Source organism: Nanorana parkeri, unplaced genomic scaffold, assembly GCF_000935625.1.
Source record: "Nanorana parkeri isolate BGI_ZX_2015 unplaced genomic scaffold, ASM93562v1 scaffold1321, whole genome shotgun sequence".
Lineage (NCBI taxonomy): Eukaryota > Metazoa > Chordata > Amphibia > Anura > Dicroglossidae > Nanorana > Nanorana parkeri.
The window spans coordinates 14,244-37,684 of NW_017307589.1; the positions used below are offsets into that span (position 1 = coordinate 14,244).

Sequence of the window (23,441 nt, forward strand, 5' to 3'; positions counted from 1 at the left end):
GAAGGAAGGACAGTGTCCACACCAATTGAGGGAGGATTTGAGGATACAAATCCTCAAAGTGATACACAAATAAGATACATTTTTGTTAATAAGGTAGTTGAATGCATTTTTAAGATTTAACTCCTGATTTTAGTGTCACTTTATTCAGACTTGAGGGGGTGGGGAGTTAATGTTCATCATCATTAAATCCTTTATTATGTTCTACATCCTGAGTTTCCATATTCAGGGTGTAACATGTAACATAGACCCCCATTAGAGGTCCTGGGGTTCTCCTCCCTGCATGATTCTTTATATCCATTGACAGGATCTGTGAATGAAAAAACTACAAGTATCATCTGCCACTGCGGCAGAGGCACTTGTAGTCCTCAATGGAATACAGGTGCAGGGACGTCTCCTCACTTGTAGTCCATTAACCCTTCCTCCCGTCCTTGTAACATAAAGGCCGTACCTCTGTATGGGCAGGGGCTAGGAGGAAGAGTCTGCTGGAGCCAGAGCATTGCACTGGGCCATCCACTGGTCACAGCTGCAATGCTGTTGCAGGCTCCAATGCACAAAAAATCAATACAGGCACATTTTTTTTTTTCTTTTGTTGATGTGTGTGCATTTCTTTTTTGTGAAAGGTGGACTATGCCTTTAACCCTGTCCTCACTTTGCTGGCAGTTCTCACTATCAATTGTAAACTGGATGTGTCTGTCCTAAGAAAGGGTTAAAGCATTGTATGTTAATAGAGGAAACTCAGTCTGTCCCCCTGTGTCTTGGGGACAGACTCACCCACCAATTGTTCAGAGTAGCCTGCATTCAGTTTAAAGGCCTCCTCCAAATAATCCTCTTAAAGGTAAGAAATATTTAAAATACAAATGGGGTATGCTGTGTGAATGGGAATACATAACATATTGGGGGGGGGGTGTACTCAAATTTGGCTGCAAACGTGGAAATACACTTTAAATTGTTTCTGTATTTGTGATGGTAAATGTTATCATGTGACCCACAATTTCCCTGGCCTCTGAAATACACGCGGGCTTATTTAAAGTAATACTGAGGTCTTAATGACGAGTAACATAAATGCTTATCCAGCAACAACATAGGGTGCCATGTGCTACCTTCACACCCGCAAAATAGTGACCTATCTCCAGGTATGAGTTATGTCACCTGGGCAGTACCCAGCCCTATGCAAATATTGACATGTAGGAAGTCAGTAGTGACATAGGGATAGGTATGCCCACCATGTGACAGCGTTCGGCCTGGTGATAGGTTACATATAGGATGGAGAGATGGGCACAGGCTGGTGATATATAGTGGGTGTCCTTTACCCTTCCAGTCAGGGTTCTCGGGGGGGCTCCAGCAGTACAGGGAAGGCATGATGGGGCACCTTATACTTGTTTCTGCTACAACTATGCTTGCTCTGATGATATTTAAAAGTGCAAATGACTAAATGGCTAACCCTCGGAAACCTATTATAATTCACATCATCATTTTCATGTTCTCTGTTTCAGAAAAAAAAAACCATTCACATACTTTAGTGTCAAAAGATTTTTTTTTTATAACCAGACTACTCTGTATGTTCTTGTTTTATATGAAAATAAAGAATACAAAAATACTACGTTGTTGCTTTGTATTTATGACATTTTTTTAAAAAGGGAACGTGAGCACTTGTACCAGGGATAGGCAACCTCGGCACTCCACAGTCGGCTGTGCTGAAACTACACATGCCATCATGCATGTGGATGCCCGTGTTGAAGTGCCTCATGGGACTTGTAGTTCCACGACAGCTGGTGTGCCCAGGTTTCCTAACCCTGACTATACACATCTGCATCCACCAATCATAATTAAAGTGTTTTTAAACCCAAATAATAAAAACTATCATCACATAGCCACACTGCCTTCTAAGTTCCTTTAACCACCTGACGTCCAGCCATTGTAAGGAAATGGCCGGACTGTGGCTTCCTGGATGCAGGTGGGCGTTTTTAAACAAGTCGTGTGCCTACATCCCAACTCCGATCCTGGACTCCATGTGGGTCAAGGACCTGTGTTCTGTCGAAAACTCTGACCCGTCGAGATCTCTGACTGGTAACGTCACATCCGGGGACTCACCAGTAGCAGATTTAGACCAGATGGGGCAAATGCACCGGCGGTGCCAGTGTTGGAATCCTCATTGAGCTCCCATCACTGCGTCTGCGCGCCTTTACAATCCCCATTAAGTTCTGCGACGCACCGAAAAGCAGTGTGGTTTGGTGACTGCGCAGGCTTACTGACGGGAGTTGGAGAACTTGGTGGGGATTGTGAAGCCATGCAGGACCAGTGACGGTGTGTTCGATAGCTCACTGAGGATTCTGACAGCGGCACGGCTGGCGCACACGCACCGGCGCCATCTGATCTAAATCTCCTACTGGCAAGTCACTGGACCTGACATCACCAGTTGGAGATTTTGACAGAACACTGGCACGACGGCTCTGTGATTGGAGGGGATTCAGCACACCATCTCCCACTGATCTTCCTCAGGTGTCTGAATGTGGACCTGATGTGTATTACATCACTTCCGCATTCAGTAGTCATTTCTCTGGCTACAGAAGACGGAGAGAAGCTGGTGAAGCAGATCTCCACTTCATCAGCTTTGTTGGGGGTCCCTAGGTGACATTAGGGGTCTTAAAGACCCCTAATGTCTTCATAAATTTGCCATCACGTAGGGGGATTCTTATCCCCCTATGTAATAGCAATAAATTTAAGTGTAAAAAAAAAAAGTTTAAAATAAATGTGTCACATATAAAAAGAATTAAATATCACAATAAAAATGTTTACAGTCCCCCCCCCCATACAAACAAAAACATGCGTCGGGTGCGCCAACATGTGAAAATGCCCAATTGCGCCGCACATGTTACATATCACTCCGAACATTGCAGTGAGAGCAATCATGTTAGGGCCGTCAAATACTGATAACACTAAACTGATGAGCGGTAAAAGCTTTTAAAGCGTCGCCTATGGTCAATTTGGGGTATTTTATATTTTACCAAAAATTTGGTAATAATTGTTTCCTAACATAATAAAGGGAAAATTTGTTTTTTTTTCTTTTTCTTATATAGTAAACAGGGGTGTGGAAATTTTTGAAAAAACTACTTGTCCAAGGGCTAAAGCGGGGGTCAAATCTACTATGAATTAATTTCAGTACAGCATTGCATGACGGAATAAATGTTAGTCAAAGTACCGCAGCGCTGAATACTGAAAAATGGCCTGGCCAGGAAGGGGGTGTAACACCGCGGTCAGCAAGTGGTTAATAATCCTCGCTGTCTTTAAAGTCACATTAAACTGTCAAACTTTTTTTTTCATGCATTAATCCAGATCAAGAAAATACACATGGCCCTGCAAAGTATTTCTTCACAATTTTGCCCAAACACTTACAGTCATCATGTATCTAAAAAGCTCCAACTCTCTCAGCTCGGCTCTCCTGAACTTCCTGTCCAGTACATGATCACAAGGGACAGAGCAGTCTCCAGTAGTCATCCATCTACTAGCTTGGACAAGGAGGGGAGTGACTTGCCTTGCTGAGCCTGTGTATTTGTGGAGACACACAGCGTACTAGCACACACAAGGGTGGCTCCATAGGACCCTGCAAGGGAAATGAGCCACCCTAAAACAGGATATCAGGGCCAGAGATCAGACGACCAACTGATTCTGCAGGTACAACTAAAACTTTGACACATCAAAAAGCAGCGTCCATTGTAAGTGATTTAATCAGCATTTAAAACATTGTGACTTCCTTATCATTGTAATACAGCGCTGGATCTTTGTTTTGTTTTTTTAGTGCATGCATTATTTTTTGCGATCACACCGGACCAGAATGCGGGCATTGCTGTGCCATGTGTTCGGTTGCGGGCAGGGGGGTGGGCGTGGCTGCGGTGCCATTGACTTGAATGCAGCACAGGGAGGCTTACAGTACGCAATCCAGCGCGGTTTAGCAGCTAACTGTGCTGGAATGCACTGGAATTGGTGTGAATGGGCCCTTAAAGCACAGCACCGGGGACAAGGGTAAAATTGAGACAGGTAAATGAAAGGTGAACTCTCGGATCAGTAAATATTGTCTATGTACAAGAATCATGCGGTTTCCTCCTTGAATCTTGGTGAGCTTTGGGTGTTTCCTCCAGATCTGTGCAGTAATCCAGTGTGGAGCTTCCTGTAATAAAGACCGGTCACTGCTGCTCTCTCTTATTGTGCAGGGTGACTGGTCTTGTCTCCGCCTCCTTCTGTAATAAAGACCAGTCACTACTGCTCTCTCTTGCTGTGCAGGGTGACTGGTCTTGTCTCCGCCTGCTTCTGTAATAAAGACCGGTCACTGCTGTTCTCTCTCCTTGTGCAGGGTGACTGGTCTTGTCTCTGCCCCCTCTAGGAGTTTTCTGCAGGCAGTCTTTAGTGAGTGGGGCCTGCTGGCCCAGAAGTGGCACACAGCCCATGGCAACCAATCAGCTTCAATCTTTAATTTTCAATGCTTAACTAAACAAGCTCAAGATAGAAGCAGATTGGTTGCTCTAGGTTCTCTCTGCTCCAGTTTACAAAATTCCTCATAAAGTATAATTTGTCTGATAGACTACAAAACCTAATTTAATGGAGTTTAGAGAGTAAAGGGCCTTGGGACTCAAGCAGTTAAATAACAATGGGGATTATGTATAAAAAAAGCAGGCTGACATGAACATTTTTACTGCTTCCAGCTGTCATTTTTATATTCCATTGTTGGACAATAAAACAAAGACTCTGATTGGTTGCTATGGGCAGCAATAAATAATTCAAGCTAAAAGCTGATGGTAACCATCCAATATCACCCATGTATGGCACTGACCAGGATACAAGCACCCATACCCTGATCTTATATCACCCAGTGTATGGCACTGACCAGGCTACAAGCACCCATACCCCGATCTTATATCACCCAGTGTATGGCACTGACCAGGCTACAAGCACCCATACCCTGATCTTATATCACCCAGTGTATGGCACTGACCAGGCTACAAGCACCCATACCCTGATCTTATATCACCCAGTGTATGTCACTGACCAGGATACAAGCACCCATACCCTGATCTTATATCAAGTATCACCCAGTGTATGTCCCTGACCAGGCTACAAGCACCCATACTCTGATCTTATATCACCCAGTGTATGGCACTGACCAGGCTACAAGCACCCATACTCTGATCTTATATCACCCAGTGTATGGCACTGACCAGGCTACAAGCACCCATACTCTGATCTTATATCACCCAGTGTATGGCACTGACCAGGCTACAAGCACCCATACTCTGATCTTATATCACCCAGTGTATGGCACTGACCAGGCTACAAGCACCCATACTCTGATCTTATATCACCCAGTGTATGGCACTGACCAGGCTACAAGCACCCATACTCTGATCTTATATCACCCAGTGTATGGCACTGACCAGGCTACAAGCACCCATACTCTGATCTTATATCACCCAGTGTATGGCACTGACCAGGCTACAAGCACCCATACTCTGATCTTATATCACCCAGTGTATGGCACTGACCAGGCTACAAGCACCCATACTCTGATCTTATATCACCCAGTGTATGGCACTGACCAGGCTACAAGCACCCATACTCTGATCTTATATCACCCAGTGTATGGCACTGACCAGGCTACAAGCACCCATACTCTGATCTTATATCACCCAGTGTATGGCACTGACCAGGCTACAAGCACCCATACTCTGATCTTATATCACCCAGTGTATGGCACTGACCAGGCTACAAGCACCCATACTCTGATCTTATATCACCCAGTGTATGGCACTGACCAGGCTACAAGCACCCATACTCTGATCTTATATCACCCAGTGTATGGCACTGACCAGGCTACAAGCACCCATACTCTGATCTTATATCACCCAGTGTATGGCACTGACCAGGCTACAAGCACCCATACTCTGATCTTATATCACCCAGTGTATGGCACTGACCAGGCTACAAGCACCCATACTCTGATCTTATATCACCCAGTGTATGGCACTGACCAGGCTACAAGCACCCATACTCTGATCTTATATCACCCAGTGTATGGCACTGACCAGGCTACAAGCACCCATACTCTGATCTTATATCACCCAGTGTATGGCACTGACCAGGCTACAAGCACCCATACTCTGATCTTATATCACCCAGTGTATGGCACTGACCAGGCTACAAGCACCCATACTCTGATCTTATATCACCCAGTGTATGGCACTGACCAGGCTACAAGCACCCATACTCTGATCTTATATCACCCAGTGTATGGCACTGACCAGGCTACAAGCACCCATACTCTGATCTTATATCACCCAGTGTATGGCACTGACCAGGCTACAAGCACCCATACTCTGATCTTATATCACCCAGTGTATGGCACTGACCAGGCTACAAGCACCCATACTCTGATCTTATATCACCCAGTGTATGGCACTGACCAGGCTACAAGCACCCATACTCTGATCTTATATCACCCAGTGTATGGCACTGACCAGGCTACAAGCACCCATACTCTGATCTTATATCACCCAGTGTATGGCACTGACCAGGCTACAAGCACCCATACTCTGATCTTATATCACCCAGTGTATGGCACTGACCAGGCTACAAGCACCCATACTCTGATCTTATATCACCCAGTGTATGGCACTGACCAGGCTACAAGCACCCATACTCTGATCTTATATCACCCAGTGTATGGCACTGACCAGGATGCAAGCACCCATAACACGATCTTATATCACCCTGTGTATGTATGGCACTGACCAGTGCCCCCTAATGTCATGTTTATATAGCAGCCAGTGTCTGCCATGCATTGTCCAGTCCTGCAGTCACGTGGCCAGGTCACGTTATCCGCTCAATCTCGATTGCCCTTGAGCTGGGCCGAGCTGCACGCCTGGAAGTAGTTTCCTGACAGATAGGACTCTCCGCCAATCCACGCTCGCTCCGAGGCTCCCTCGTCCAATCTCCGGCAGGGGTGGGCGTGGCTCGGGCCTCGCTGTAGCAGGAGTGCTGCAGACTGCTTTCTGCGGCTCAAGATGTGGCAGCGGGCGGTGCGCGGTGTCTTTGCCGGGTGGCTGCGCTCCTGTCGTCCCCCGGTGGGCCACCATGGGAGCGCCCAGCAGCGGGAGAGCAGGATGCTCATTCGGGGTGCCCGCTACAGGAACACGCCCGGGAGGACGGGCAGACTGCTGGCCGCGCTAACAGGGGCCTTCCTGTGGGAAGAAGAGCGGGTGAGAGAGGAGGAGATCCTGAGGTGAGCAGTGTGCAGTCATTGCTGATGCAGGAGGACTACAGAGCCCAGCGTGGCCTGTGTGTGTATAGGGATGCCTTCATATGTATGTGTATAGAGCACGGAGGGCATTGCTTGCAGCCTTCACACAGGTCACGTGACAGGGCAAATTTAGGGGCAGGTTACCATGACACTCCATCTGTTGTGGAACTACAAATTCCATGAGACATTGCAAGACTGACAGCCACATGCGTGACTACCAGAGGATGATGGGATTTGTATTCATGCACAGCTAGCGTGTCATGGTTCCCTTCCTCATATTTATGGTTGGGATCACATATTTCTGCTCCTGCGCATTGCATTCATGAACGTGCATGTTCCCCCCCCCCCCCACACACACACAATAATATGCATGGTTAAAGGAGAACTATGGGGTCACGGCTTTTCCCCATAGTTCTCCTAAGGGTAACGGGAGGACACAAACTAGCGTCCTTCCGTCACCCTAAGCTCAGTATACCGCCCCCTCATCCTGTCCGTTCCGCCAGTCCGCGCTGGAGGATCGTAGGGGGGGGGGGATCCCTGCAGGGAGCCGTGAGTGACAGTCATGGCTCTCTGCAGAGACAGGATCGAGAAGTCAGCGAGCGACGGTATGTGTTCGCTCACTTCCTATTTTACTGAGCTGACCTGTGACAGTTTCATTGTCACACGTCAGCTCGAACTATGAGGTGAGTGATTTTCACTCTCCTCATAGTTCTCCTTTAAGGTAAATGAAGGGGCTGGCAATCCACCTAAGGAAAATGACATGCTATTTTTGGCAACGCAGCGCACCACGACGCCCGGTGAGGTGGTACAAAGCATTGTGGTGGGCTGTAGCACGTGTGTTGTCTGAGGTCTCATTCACATGATCTCAGAGTGCTATACATGCGTGTGCTATACATGCGTGTGGTTATGAACCCGGGAATCACAGCTGTTCTGTGCCGCCTTTACAAGGTCAGTGACAGGTGGACAGATACTCGGGCTGTGCGGATCTTCATGCACATGTGACTAATACATCTGTACAGGGACGCATGCAGTCTGTCTTTGAGGCCTGTGCGTCTGTCCGTTCGCCAATGGACAGATGTATTGCTCACATGTGCATGAAGATCTGTACAGCCGCTGCGTCTGTCATTGATTCTTTTAGGCCTCGTTCACACCAGATGCAGTGCGTTGCGGCCCGATTCTGGCCAGAACGCACTGCATCGCATTGCGGGCGGCTCACTATGTTGTGGGGCAGGAGGGGGGTGTGGCGGTCCATTGAAGTGAATGGCATCGTAGCCACACCCTCCAATTGCAAGGCACATTATTACTGCGGTCCGGTCCGATCAAAATAGTGCTTGCAGCATTTTGTTTGGACCGGACCGCAAGCATAACGTGCCTAGCTGTCCTGTGCGGCCGGAAGGCGTGGCTACGGTGCCATTCCCTTCAATGGACCGCCACACCCCCCTCCTGCCCCACAACATAGTGAGCCGGCCGCAATGCCAGGCAGTGCGTTCTGGCCAGAATCCGGCCGCAAAGCACTGCATTTGGTGTGAACGAGGCCTAATGGCAGCAGTTGTACAGAACACCTATGACTGCAGGGTGCATAAACACACGCATGTACGGCCCTCTGTGGCCATGTGAATGAGCTATAAGGCAACGCAGCTTTAACGCACACTTTCTGCAGCCCACCACAATGTATCGGAGTGTCAAACTGAATGACACTGCAATGCACGTTGCTGCATTGTGCCAGTGGGAATCCAGCTCAAGGGTTCATTCACACCACAACGCAAATAAACATTACAGAACATGCATCCGTGCTTAAGTGTGTCAACATGCTGTTTTTAATTTGTCAACCTGCACTTTACTGCATTTTGAAAGGTCAAAATACTAAGGCAGGATTCACATCTATGCATTTTCCGCGATTGTGGTCTCCTTTGACACAAAGGAAGCGCATTAGAACACGTGTTACCGGGGGGATTGCGTGTTTTTGACTTGGGTTGGATGTCAATACGCATCCTGCTGCATTTTGGTGCCTTTCCATTTCTTACAATGGAATATGCATCAAGCAAAGACTGGAATCTGGCATGCATTATCATGCGCTGGGTGTGTTGCATTGGCATTTATTTGAATGGCACCCCAATGCACCTCCAAGCCATTGTGCATTTCAACATGTAGTACTGCATTCCTCGGTGTCGCGGTGCAGTGGAAAAAAGTAGTGCATGCATTGGTACCGTGTGTTGCAGAGCATGGCAGCTGGTGGGTGCATTGGGGTGCCATTCAAATGAATCGCAATGCACCTAGCACATGGTAACACGCTGGGTGCGTTGTGTGATACTGTGCGTTAATTGCACAATACCGGGCGCTTCACCCTAGGCTTTGTCGATATACACATCTCGGCGGACAGACGGATGTCGAGTTGCAGTATGGACTGCTTTTAATGCAGAATCCTGCGTACATTTTAGTACGTTGCGCATGAACCCTAATGGTACAAAGTATTTGCACAAAGCTTTCACCATCTTTTATCCGCATGTCTTAAAGAGGAAATGAAAAAATAAAAGCTCTCCGGGTGGTTGGAAATTTTGGCAGCAGAGGAATGCAAAGTCTCTTCTGTCCAAAAAAACGTACAATCTCCCCCAGCAATTTTGTTTTTCTTTGGACACTGTATAGTGCATGCGTCGCTCAGTGTACATTCAGCTTCTTCATGGTTCGGGTGCCACGGAGGATGTAACTCTTGTGCACATACGGAGGAGTGACAGAGACAAACAGTGGCCACCCGATGGCCAAAGAGGACCTCCGGGAACTTGGAAGTGTCAGCGGCAGGGAACAGAGCCGAGGACCGAAGATCGATCTGACAGCGCTGGAAAAGAGCAGACTTGTAAGTTACAGTGACACTAAACTCAGGAGTGGAATCTTCCAAATACATCCAAGGACCTTAACTATTAATAACAATGTATCCACAGGCAGTACTGGTGACTATGATTAAGCTCAGACGAAGTCCCCCTAGATGTCTCCTGATATGCTGATCTGAGTTAATGAAGAAGCCGCATGTTTAAAGGAGAACTATGGGGTTATGGCTTTTCCCCATAGTTCTCCTAAGGGTAACGGGAGGACACAAACTAGCGTCCTCCCGTTACCCTAAGCTCAATATACCGCGAGCTACAGCTCACTATATACTGACACGCTGCAGCGGATCCCGACAATTGTCTGGATCCGCCCAGCTGCGTGAGTGACAGCTGGCTCTGCCTATCTAGAGGCAGAGCCAGCTGTACCCGCCCCCTCCCCCGTCAGTTCCGCCAGTCAGCGCTGGAGGAGCAGGGAAAGGGGGAATCCAGCACCTCCCCTGTCACGGCGGAGAGCCGTGACAGGATCGAGAAGTGAGCCAACGCCGGTATGTGTTCGCTCACCTCCCGATCTACTGAGCCGAACTGTGACAGTCTCATTGTCACAGGTCGGCTAGAACTATGAGGTGAGTGAAAAGCACTCACCTCATAGTTCTCCTTTTAAGTTTGGAGTATTGCTATCCATTCATTCATAAAATACATGTGACCCGTCCATTGTCCTCTCATGGCCTTCGTTCTTTAAAGTCTGCTAGTAACTTAAAGGAGCAGTCTGCCATTAAAGTGACAGTAAACTCAGGAGTTAAATCTGAGAAAAGCATTCAAATACCTTTTTTTAACTACCCTGTTTCCCCGAAAATAAGACCTACCCCGAAAGTTAGACCTAGCACTATTTTTCAATACTGAGATCGTAGTCCATCACAGGAGTGAGCTTGGAGTGGTGGCTACTTTACAACACACAGGGACCATGAGGAACAAAAGTAGTCACCCTCCAGAAGGAAGGACAGTGTCAGCACCAATTCAGAGATGATTGGAGGATCTACAGCTGAGTGATACACAAATAAGATACAGTATTGTTAATAGTTAAGGTAACTGAATGTATTTTTAATATTTAACTCCTGAGTTTAGTGTCGCTTTAATGGCAGTGCAGATTGCTCCTTTAAATTACGGTCAGACTTTAAAGCGGAACGAAGGCCAGTAGAGGACAATGGACGGGTCACATGTATTGTATGAATGAATGGATAGCAATACTCCAAACTTAAACATGCGACTTCTTCATTAACTCAGATCAGCATATCAGGAGACATCAAGGGGGACTTCGCCTGAGCTTAATCATAGTCACCAGTACTGCCTGTGGTCTCTCTGCAGCCGATCTTTCCACATTTACTGTATAAGTCAAACAAAAAAAGGTTCGGGCTACCTATAGAGTATAGGGAGTCCAAGGGTTAATTTAACCACTTCAAGACCAGGATACAAAAAGATCAGAACTGACTATGAATACGGTAATCTTTTGTAGGACAGTCTACGCCCCTAAAAATGAAAGCGCATGCGTCAAGGCTTATGGCAACTTCTAGGTTCGCATGCAAAATATATTTAGATCATTGGATAACAATCCTGTGTAGTTTTACTATCCCATACATTTCAAGTGAACTGCTTGGATTTTGACACTTAGTTCTACTTGCGTATATTTGTTTGGCAAAATATCTTTCACCCGTTGATTCTGAAACATTTGTATCCTTATATCACTAGAGTTTTAGACACTTAGTATACAGATGTATTGGTTATGTTATCCTCGTATAGTTAAGTCTTGTAGATAATGGTCCGAGTTATAATTCGAAAAGGTGCTTTTCCTTACGGGATATTGATAATCATATTAAGTTAATCGGTGCAATAAGCCAAAGTCTTTGTGTGGGTACTAGACAAAATGTGAGTCTTCCCTTTCCTCCTACAAGCGTATAGGGGTACTTGATCCAAACTATCTGATCTATATGTAGTATTCAATTGAAAAAAATAGTCTTACTCACATGTCTAGGCCACAATCTTCTCCGTGTACAGCTGTCCTCTTCGGGTTCTTTCGTTTGGTAAGATAATAAACACAATCCAAAAATGTATCCTTTGTATGAGAGTTCGTAATGTTGGGAACACAGGAGAGTCCAAATTGTATCGATTTGGTAAGTAAGAAGTGCTCTGAGTCAAGACGTTGCATCAATGTCTCATTTGTCTGGGGTTAGTTTGAACATTGAATATACGGCGTCTATGCGTTTCGCCCCTCCCCCAGGGTCTTCGTCAGGACACTTATGCTTTTATATCGGTTATTGATCTGGTAAGACGGACCCATTTTCAAGGGTAAAACATTTAGAGCTACTGTATCTCCAGAAGTAAAACAATCCAATTTTTTTTTCCACATTTACTGACTTACCATGCCTTATCCTGGATTATGTCTCTATGAAGGCAGCCATCTTTGTAGAGGCAGGGCTTTGCAAGCACCTATTGGTCAGCGCGGTCACCTGACTGCGCTGACCAAAGAGAAGCGCTCCTTGCTAAGAAGGGGTGCTTTAATTCGCTGCCTGGAGTGCAGCTTCTATTTCCCATATTAAAGGCTAAGTTGACCTTTCTGACTATGTTTCATGTTGCGCTTCTATTCCGGATGTGATATAAAACATGGTCAGATCACAGTCCCAACCTCACACTTACCTGAGTTGTGAGGTTCCCTCCCCCATAGGCTGCTGCTGTTTGAATTCGGCGCTTGTCTGCCCACACAACCAGGTCTATCATTTGCAGATCCTTTGACAGGATCTTCAAATGGAGGGACTACAACCCTCATCAGTAACCATGGCAGAGGAACCTGAAGTTCTCAATGGATTGCAAGTGTGTTGACGAGGACAGGAGGAAGAATCTGCAGGAACCAGAACATTGCACCCAAGGCACACTGATCATGACTGCAATGCTTTACTGGCTCCGATGCAAATCAATCAATAAATACATGCACATTATTTTTCCTTGTACAAAGAAGTGTGCTTTTAATAATTTTTTTTCCCAAAAAGGTGGAATTTCCCTTTAAAATGGTAAAACGCTTACATCAGACTTTTTCTCAGCGTGTCCATTTTATCATTATAGGATTCATGCACAAGGGCGCAAATGCAGGCCTATTGGTGTACAGCGTGATATCCGCCTGTATTTGCAGCACCCGGGAGACTTGGTGTTTTTCTGTCCATTGGAATGTGTGGACAGGAAGCGGTGTATGTGCATAAATGCCAGTAACAGCGTTTACAAGTGCATGGGTGTACGTTTGCGAATGTGAGCTTATGTGCGTGTAAATGACCGCCGTACACCATCTGGACAGAATGCAATACGTTCCCATGAACAGAACAATGGAGCAACTGGTGCACCTTGGTGTGGCACAAACAGGCGTATTTTATGCTGCATACCAATAGGCCATTATCTGTGCCCCTGTGCATGAGCTCTTAGAGAAACCATAGGGACAGTTTAGGTACGAGCTGTTTAACCACTTGAAGGCCATTTTTCAGTATTCAGCGCTGCAGTACTTTGACATTTATTCCGTCATGCAACGCTGTACTAAAATTAATTTTAGACCATATTTTGGGGACAGATAGAGCTTTCTTTTGGTGGTATTTAATCACCACTGGGGCTTTTATTTTTTACTATATTAAGGAAAAATTACCGAAATAAATAAAAAAAAAACTTTCCCCTATATTAAATTATAAAACATTTATTATTACCCAATTTTTTGGTAAAATATAAAAGACGGGGTCATGTCGGGTAAAAAGAAGAAAATGTCACCAGCACACCGTAGTAGTAAATCAATTATCCATTTTTAATGGCACATTGCCATTCAATGCAAGCGCTTTCGGGGCCTCGGGGTCCCCATAAGGGCTTCAAACAGTAAAACAGAAAAAAGTTTCCAGCACACTCACTAGCCAGCATGCAAAAAAAAAACTTGTCGAAACCACTAAGGTTAAAAGCAGAGGTTTGGATACACGTCTTCTGCAGAAAATGTGAGTGCGTTTGTCATTTGTTTTGCTTGACTGATTTGGTGCAGTGATGCATGGGGGGTCTCAGCTGCCGTTGGGATGTGTGGGGTCCCTTGTGCGTACCTGTGGCTTTAAGGGAGGTTGGGCTTCCTCCTTACAAACCTGCACCCAATTTAATCCTCTGCCCCATGTGCTCCAAGATGGACTCTCTCATAGTTTAGAAATAGGACCGCACTATAAGAGGTGCCTTGGGGCGGCTGTGCGGCTTTCACATTTTCTGCAGACGAAGTGTATCCAAACCTCTGTTTTTAGCCTTAGTGGTTAGACAGGTTTTTTTACATGCTGGCTGGTGAGTGTGCCTGGAAATTTTTTACTGTTTGAAGCCCTTCCATGTGCGCCTTGCTGTAAAGCTGGTAATGAATTGATGAGTGCGTTTGTCATTTGTTTTGCTATACTGAGCTTTCGGTCACGGGAGAATGTTAGTATATGTCCTCCTGTGACCCTCAGGAGAACTATGGGGAAAAACACTGACCCCATAGTTCTCTTTTAAGCTGCCCATCCACCTTGCGATCATCGGATGACACTTTTCGTCCAATGATCGAACCGTCGTGCGACTTTCGTACGGCGGCCCCATCCTGCCCTGATTATCGCAAGGTTGGATCAGCGGTAATTAGAAGGAAGCAACTGGACGAAATGCGGTAATCGACCGCACGTATTTTCGATTGTATGAATTTTGACGTACGGGAACACCACCAACCTTGTGAAAATCGTACGAGTGACTGAAGTTTTGTAACCTGCTGGATAGCCAAAAGTCGATCGATTGTACAGTATTTGCGGTTGTACACCGCCCATCAACCTTACGAATATCAGACAAAAACGCGATTGTATCCAAAAATTTGCCGATATTAGTCAGGTGTATGGGCACCTTTTAGGATCAGGTGAGTATATCTGCTTTTATTTGCATCCCCTTGACAAAACAAGCACTTAAAGTGACATTAACCACTTCAAGACCAGGTGTTTAGACCCCCTTCCTGGCCAGGCCATTTTTCAGTGTTCAGCGCTGCGATACTTTGACTGACGTTTATTCCGTCATGCAACGCTAAAACATTTTTCCCTCCCCCCCCAATGTTAATGTCAGCACTTACCTTAAATGATGTCTCTTAATCCGATCTTCTTTCCTGATGTTTTCATCTGTCCCTCCAGCGGTGCGGCGGCTCTCCGATCCAGCGCTGACGACTCTGTCCTTGCTGGCAATTCCGATCCCACGGTGTCTGCATGTGGGTGCACGCTGTCTATAGACTTACCTTGCGTGTCTCCCGGCCGAAAATCCGAACTGCACATGCGCCCGCCCGAGCAGTTTCGGATTTTTGGGCGGAGGCGCGTGGCGAAGACGGGGTACGTTTAAACCGCTGTTAAAGTGGTTTTTAAAAAAAACTTTTTGCATATATCTACTGCTCGCTAGCAGTAGATATATGCAAAACAAAAAACCCTTTAACCCTTGCAGTTTGGGGGGATAGCCCAACTGCAAGGGTAAGTGTTGATAATTCCCGGAGTTCTCCTTTAAGCCACCAGTATGCTTGTATCGTTGTGGAAAGGAAAGGGCATCTTGAGTCAACCTGTTGAAGGGCAGAGAGAACACACAAATGCCATACAGATATGGATTCAGTTTTGTCTGAACTCTGAACTTTGTGGTGCTAATCTCTCTGCCACCTCATTGCCTAATAATTAAAATGATGTAACAGAGATTGTGTCATAGACTAAATATAGTATGTTTGGATAGTACTGATGGTGAATGATCTTGCCGCACCCTTCAGCCAAGGTCAGGGGAGATTGACGGCCTCAGATGAATTGGATGTCTCTGGTTCTCCTGCTTAGATTTATTTAAGTCTTTCTGCCTTTGCAGGCCCGCTGAGGAGATGGAGAAGGTGCGGTTTGCAGCCCACAGATCTCAGTATCAAAGTTCACAGTGTGAGGAGGATGACGGCTGGGAACTGGTCCTGGATAAAAAAGACTTCAGGTTGTGGCGGCGGCCTATAGGAGGGACCCATCTGTATCAGTACAGAGGTAAAGTTTGCTTGTCAGCTTCTCATCTATGCAGTCCAGACATTATCCTGGAAAACATTCAAGCTGAGCTCCAGCCAAAAACTATTTTTAGAAATGTGCACTGCAAAAATAAATCACCGCTAATGGTACAGGGTGGGCAACTCCGGCCCTCCAGTTGTTGTAGAACTAAAAGTCCCTGAGGCATTACAAGAGTGACAGTTACAGGCATGACTTCCAGAGGCAGAAGCATGGGATTTGTGGTTAAAGCACAGCTGGAGGACCGGAGTTGTCTACCCCTGCCGTACAGTATAGTAGGCCAAATGTACAGCGCTGAGACTAAAGCTGGCCATACACCTACTGTATAGATTATCTGCAGATTTTCTACGGTCAGATGGAGGAAGTGCCGCAGATTCCTCCATCTACTCTAAACTGTGTGTATGGAGGAATCTCCCGCTGGGCCACGCTTCAGTTTCTCAAAATCCCTGAACAATGCCAACATTCAGTCAGATTGTTCATGTATTTTGAGAGCCAGCCGGGCCGACTAGTATGATACTGAAGCTTGGCCCAGTGGAAGATTCCTCCATACACACAGTTTAGCGTAGATGGAGGAATCTGTTACACTTTTTCCATCTGACCCTAGAAAATCTGCAGATAATCTATAGGTGTATTGCCAGCTTTAAACTTCTGGCTGGAGTACACAGATGATAGGAGGTCACTCGTTGTGTGGCTCCTGTATTCAGAAAACATCCTGCATTGTTTTAACGGGATGCAAGTCATTCTGTGATTGGTGGAGGGAAGATTTACAGATTTGAATAATCATTTGAGATTTTTATTACTTAGAAACTAAAAACATCCCATGTGATTGAACGATGAGCTTCTGTCACTCTATAGGAGATTCTACCCACAGTTACAAGCTAGCAGCACACAGATGCTTTATTCCTAGCACTGTCTCCACTGGTAAGATAGGTATTCATTACAACACTAGTACTGTTGATGCCGCAACAATGATGGCGGTGTTCTGTTTCCTATTATCACCACCTTATTAGCCATTTTCAGCCACACCTAAGTGCCTCATCGGCGCTATATCTACGACTTCCAAAAGCATGAGGGACCTTGGGAGTTCCTATGGCAGCTGTAACACATGAGAGATGACCTAATGGACTTTTCCAGATAATGCATGCCATGATGTATAGATGATGTGGAGTACAGCAATGGGGGACACAGAGTAGGGCAGGGATGGGCAAACTCTGGCCCTTCAGCGGTGGTGGAACTACAAGTCCCATGAGGCATTGCAAGATTCTCACAGCCACATGTTTGACTCCAGGAATCAGATGCATCATGGGATTTGTAGTTTCACCACAGCTGGAGGGCTGAAGTTTGCCCACCCCTGAAATAAGTGCTCTCTCATGCCAGCGGGCATGCGCGTTAAGGTCCGCATGCATGTGTGTTGTGCACATGGGCTGTGATGCATTGTTGAAAACGCATAGCCGTGCTTGTTTTTTATTTTAAACTCTATTCGTGGGAGGAAGTTGTGATGCATTATAGTACGCCTGAACACTCGGAATATGAGTGCGACATGAAACATGGTCCGAAAATACATGTCCCTTTTTCCTTTTCAATGCAGCACCTTCGGTATGGTAAGGATTGCTATACTTTTCACTGCCTTATTGAAAGAGAATATCAGGTAATCCTCCGTCTACTCTGTAGGATCTGGAAGTCTCTTCTAGCGTATGGTAGAACTTGTGAGACACAATAAAACCAGCAGGACTTAGTGACATTAAACCCTCAGATTTTTTAACATAAACCAATACTGTAATGTGCGCCTTACTGTAATCCATGGTTGTTTCCCTTCTCTTTGCTGCTCTTCCTTTTTAAATCCTCATGTCTTCTCATCCTGGGGGAGAACTTCCCTTTGCAGCTGAGTGCCTCTTCCTGTAGTGCTGGCTCAGGTTGTGAACCTGCACACAGACACCATGTATCCATTTCAGGGACAAGGCAGTCTGCTGCAAAACAGAAGTTCTGCCCAGCATGAGAAGACATGATGATTTAAAAGGAAGAGCAGCAAAGAGAAGGGAAACAACCATGGATTACAGTAAGGCGCACATTACCCGTACGATGTGGGCACCTTAAGACAGGGTAATTTGTTTTGTTGCAGGTGTGCTGGGGATTTGTTGTATTGTTGTAAGCCTTCCCATGTGCACCCTGCTACAAAGGCTGGTTGTAAATGTATGCGGTTACCATCTTTTTCTAGTTCTGCACTGATGCAGTCGCTGTACCCACTCAAGGTAATAACAGGGTGACCACAGCTGCATCTGTAAGCGACAGTCCCCATGTAATCATACATTGTACAGTTACCTGCGGAACGGGAGAGATGTTTGTCCCTGGATGCAGAGAGCTTGTGCCTGGGTACAACCATCTCTCCCGATCTGCAGGAAAGCGTACCATATACAATTATATGCAGACTGCCGCTGACAGATACGGCTGCTGTTGCCCTGTCATTAACTTGAAACGGGCACAGCGGACGCACTTGGAACTCCTTCTGCAAAAATCTGCAGGTTCTTGTGGTAGGAATCTCCAGTTTGCCATGTTCATAAAGTCTAAAATTGTGGTGGGGGTGGGGGCGGAGAGTACTCCCCCTTCAAACTTTTTATAGCGTTTCTCCCAATATTTTGAATCCCTGGCCTAGTACAAAGCAGTGGTTCAGAAAACATTACAGCAAATGGGTCAGCCAAACATCCAGTCTATTCGTTTTTCAGGGTCAGCAATGGTAGACTTAAACAGCAGAGACTTTTGTTAGGTGTCCAACCCCCCCCCATCAACATGTTAAAATGCACATTTTAGGCCTGAAGATTACTTACACCCCCCAGAATTATATATTTCCTGAAAGCAGAGACCCTGGAGAATAAAATGGCGGCAGTTTTTTATTTCAGTACAAAGACACTTCAGTTAATTTTAGTGCATATAAGCACAATATATTACTGAATTTATTGGTAGAATATGATACTTGAGGTTGTGCCAAGTGAATAGATACCAACATGTCATGCTTCAAAATTGTATATTAGAGATGCTTCAAAAGCTTTTACAGGTCATTAGTTTAGAGGTGACTATCAATAATGGCCCTGGGATTATTGCTCCCACTGGTGTGTGCATGGCATTACCCAACATGTGGTGCAAACATCATTTCTGTACGTATGCGTATTTGTGCTGGATGAGAAAGGGTGTCTTCAGATGAAAGCAAGCCCTTTGACTGTGTTTACCTCCTTCATTCAGTGCCTGAGGTCTTCTAGGTGACTACTCAGTAATGCTAGTTATTGAACAATGGCACAGATGGGTAATTACAAACCTTGTGATGTGCCTAACGGCACTACTCAAGCGATGATTCCAACCCAAAGACCTGTGTGTGCAGCTTTACCCCAACAAAACTGGTAAACAGGTCTGTGGGTATGCAGAGGAAGAATTTGTGGAGTGTTCTGAATGTTTGAGGCTAGGTTCACACCTGGGCGATCCGTGACCACACAGCATTCCACCCCGTGAAACCAAACACGATCGCGGCTAAAACAGCCGTGCATCGTGAGTCGCAAATAAAGGTACATGTACCTTTTTTTTTTTTTCTGCGATTTCCGTGCAGATTTAAACCCATTGAAATCAGTAGGGCCGTCCGGCAATATCGCTCGTGCGGCCCCGGGGCTTGTGTCCCGGATCACTCAGGTCTGCACCGGCCCTTATAAAGAGATCTTTATTATACAACGCAGAAACAAAACCCTATCAGGAAGGCAACAATATTTGATGTCATACTTTATTTTAAAAATGAATCCACTCGTTGATTAGACACCTTCACTGTTGCCCTATTTTCCCATTAACCACTTTATGGTGATGAAGCCCATGTAAAATCTGGTAGCTCATTGTGTCTTTTTTTTGTCTCCACAGTATTTGGCTCGTATAACGATGTGACCCCTCGTCAGTTCTTTAATGTGCAGGTACGTGTGTCCTCCGTCTGTGTATTGCGCTGTAGGTAGCATGTTGTTTTGTCTCTGACCTGTCTCCATCTTGTCCACAGTTAGACACAGAGTACCGCAAGAAATGGGATGCGTTGGTGATTAAACTGGAAGTGATTGAGAGAGATGTATTCTCTGGATCAGAAGTCATTCACTGGGTCACTCATTTCCCTGTAAGTCCTGGTGTGTTGGTCAGTCATAATGTGAATGTGCACTATGTAAAGCGCTGTGTAAATTGACGGCGATATATAAATACCTATAGTTAATAAATAATGCAGTTGATGCATTTTAATTTAAACCTTAATATATATTTCCTGGTAAATACTACTAGCAGGCTCTGTCACTTTGCCCATTCAGGATAAAGTAACAGTGCCTGTGTAAAACCATCCCAACCCACTGATACTCTCCTCTCCAGTGATCCCCGGCTTCTCCATCCTCTGTTGCAGCTGGTGCAGTGTACCTGGTGTGTGGGGGTATGATGGAGCACGTTACCTCCTTCCACAACGCTGTGCTTGGGCCTAGTGAGGAGCAGAGGAGGATCAGTGGGTTGGTGGCTTACACAGGTACTGTCACTGAATGGGCAAAGTGTCTCTTTAAGCTTTGGGGCCAAAATCTTTTTAGAGGTCGTCTTTTGGTAAATGTCCATTATGTTCTTTTTGCAACTGCTTTCTGCCCGGTGCTTCAGGTTTTAAAACTCGGGAGAATTTCTTACCATGGTCCAATAGGTGCTCTGTGCACATTGCATTTTTTATAAGCAGACAGATCTTCTTGAAGGATACGTGGAGTTCAATTAATCCCTCATCAAGTGTTTGCATTGGAACTGGTTTATTAAATCCCTTCACCACCTCTAACCAAATTGCCGAGTTTGACCCATTGTCTTCATTTATTGAGTCCTTGATTAATAGTATTATTACTCATACTGTATGTTTTCTTTCCCTTTCCTTGCAGTATCCTATGTACTCCCGGGACTATTTGTATGTCAGGAAGTATCACGTGGACCAGGAGAATAACCTCATGGTGTTGGTCTCTCGGTAATATAGACTTCATACTACCTGTTCTTGTGATGACTCGGTTCACATAACATATTTTTTATTACTCTGTGTTTATGCTGCTTGAGTTGCTTGGTTTTGCTCCAATAAATACATCTATCTTTTTGTGTGCAGCCACTTGTTCTGAAGGTAGACTAGAAGCATGAAACCACAAAGAGAGAAGCAACGCCCCTAGCTAAGGATAGGAAACTGTTGCAAAAGAGGATCTTGAAAGCAAAATTTAGATTTTAGACAACTTAGTAATACATGTTCTGTTTTTTAACAAACCTGGAAATGTGATGGGTGTTTATTTGCAGGTTGTCTACTCTAATTTTCTGCCACAATTCCTTTTACTTGTGAATGCTATATAGTCATTTGGGTAGGTTGGAGTGATCATGTGTCGGCGTGTTGAACTCACTTTTAGTTCAGTGTATATTCCTGCACTAATATGTAGAGCAGCTCCTGACAAAAGGGAGCTCAGCAATTGTTCTGCCTTCCATCGCAGGATAACCGTGTGGTTGGTTGATGTATATATTGGACTGCAGGTGACGGCTGATTGACTTTATGCTATTCATTCCCAAATGAATCTTCCTCTAGGAACACAAACCGCACTCATTGTCGATATTTAGGGAGCTGTTTTATTGCTGGTGGTTAAGCTTTCCTGTTTTTGTCTTGCAGAGCAGTGGAGCACCCGGAGGTACCAGAGGCTGCTGACTATGTACGAGTGAGGAACTACCAGTCTCAGATGGTCATCAGACCTCACACAACATTTGATGAGGTATGGCTTTGGTATCTGGTACACTATATGAATTAGGTGACATTTGTGTAATATACCGTAAGTCCAGGACTGGCTAAAGTATGTTATTATTGGAGGTTTCAGGTTAAAAAAATGAACTCTGGAACTGTGCCCAAAAGGCAGAGGGCAAATGTCTGTATTGTCTGTGATCCCCCTGCAGCTAATATTACTGGCTTACTATGCCTTGTTTTGCACTGTTTGTCTGTGGAGGAGGTCATCTTGGTAAAGGCAGGACTTTGCTTTCTCGTGTAGGATCCTCCAGCAAGGAGAACAACGAGTAGCACAGTTGTGGCATCAAAAGCAGTAGTGGTAGTAGTGCCTTAGATCTCACACTAGAGATGCACAGCTATGAAGCTGTAAACACCCTTACATACCAGGAAGTACGGCATGCAGAGACCTGCTCCCGGGAGTGACAGGCGTGTAATTGTGTGCAGCCGCCTGCACATTACTTTGGGGGGATGCAGATTCACACAGCTACACGCCGACCAGTACAGGTCCAGGTGTATGCATTTGGAAGCAGACAGTCCGCGTTCAGGGTGGCATGTAGCCACGTGCTGCCGTGTCCTCTCTGCCTGTGTAAATGAGCCCTAAATATGAGTTAGAGTTATAACAACCCTGTCAGTCAATCAAATACATTTATATGTAATATCTTTTATAACTTCATAAATAAAATCTATATATTTCCATTATTTTAGATCCGTATACTGTTACAAAACATGTCATAACACGGTTTATTTTACTAACCATAATCAATATTTTGACTAAAAATATATTTAAATATATGAATTTCCATAGCAAGACCTCCTAGTATAGAATTGCTAGCTTTGTCATGCCATTAGCCCACTGAATATATTTCCCAGTTAGCTATTTGGTTGTGGGAGTTTTCTAGGCCTGCGTTAATCCTTGGAGAGAGTACCCATAGCACTGTTAGAAAGCGAGGGATGATATAAAGTGTTGAGTGGCAGTTGTCATGTTTCTAATGGTTGTTTGTATTTTTCTTTCTTTTAGAATGGCTTTGATTATATGTTGACATATAGTGACAACCCACAGACTGTGTTTCCTCGCTATTGTGTCAATTGGATGGTATCCAGTGGTATGTTCATTTAGACGTATCATCGTGTGAAGCATGAGCCCTCCTCCAGCTCTTTTGCTTTTTTCTTATGTTTGGCCAGTACTGGCTGGAAACTTTGTGGCCTTCATTTAAATGGACATGAGCCAAGCACATGTTTTTGCATTGCTCCACACTTGGTTTTACTTGAATAAGATGACATTGGGCTTTATTCATAAAACTTCGGTAGATGCTGTGTGCATGGCACTAGCTCCCCTAGGTGACTGAGGAGTATAGGAAATTCTAGTGCCATGTGAATGGCATCTGCCCCGCTATATGTTGGGCAAAAGCTTTATAAATATAGCCCATTGTGTCTCTACAACCACCCTCCTCTCCCCCCCCCCAGGTTAATTGACTTGCAATGGCAAAACTTGGGGC

General features: G+C 45.4%; 1 protein-coding gene across 1 annotated transcript in view; it reads left to right on the forward strand.

Annotated features, from left to right (window-relative positions):
- Positions 1 to 6,999: 6,999 nt before the first annotated feature.
- The window catches only part of STARD7 (StAR related lipid transfer domain containing 7), an 18,085-nt gene continuing 1,643 nt past the window's right edge, over positions 7,000 to 23,441 (forward strand). The window contains exons 1-7 of the mRNA XM_018569325.1: positions 7,000 to 7,270; positions 15,997 to 16,157; positions 20,064 to 20,113; positions 20,194 to 20,304; positions 21,080 to 21,162; positions 21,838 to 21,937; positions 22,964 to 23,048. Coding sequence (XP_018424827.1) covers positions 7,053 to 7,270; positions 15,997 to 16,157; positions 20,064 to 20,113; positions 20,194 to 20,304; positions 21,080 to 21,162; positions 21,838 to 21,937; positions 22,964 to 23,048 — 808 coding nt within the window. The 5' untranslated portion in view covers positions 7,000 to 7,052. The remainder of the gene's footprint in view (positions 7,271 to 15,996; positions 16,158 to 20,063; positions 20,114 to 20,193; positions 20,305 to 21,079; positions 21,163 to 21,837; positions 21,938 to 22,963; positions 23,049 to 23,441) is intronic.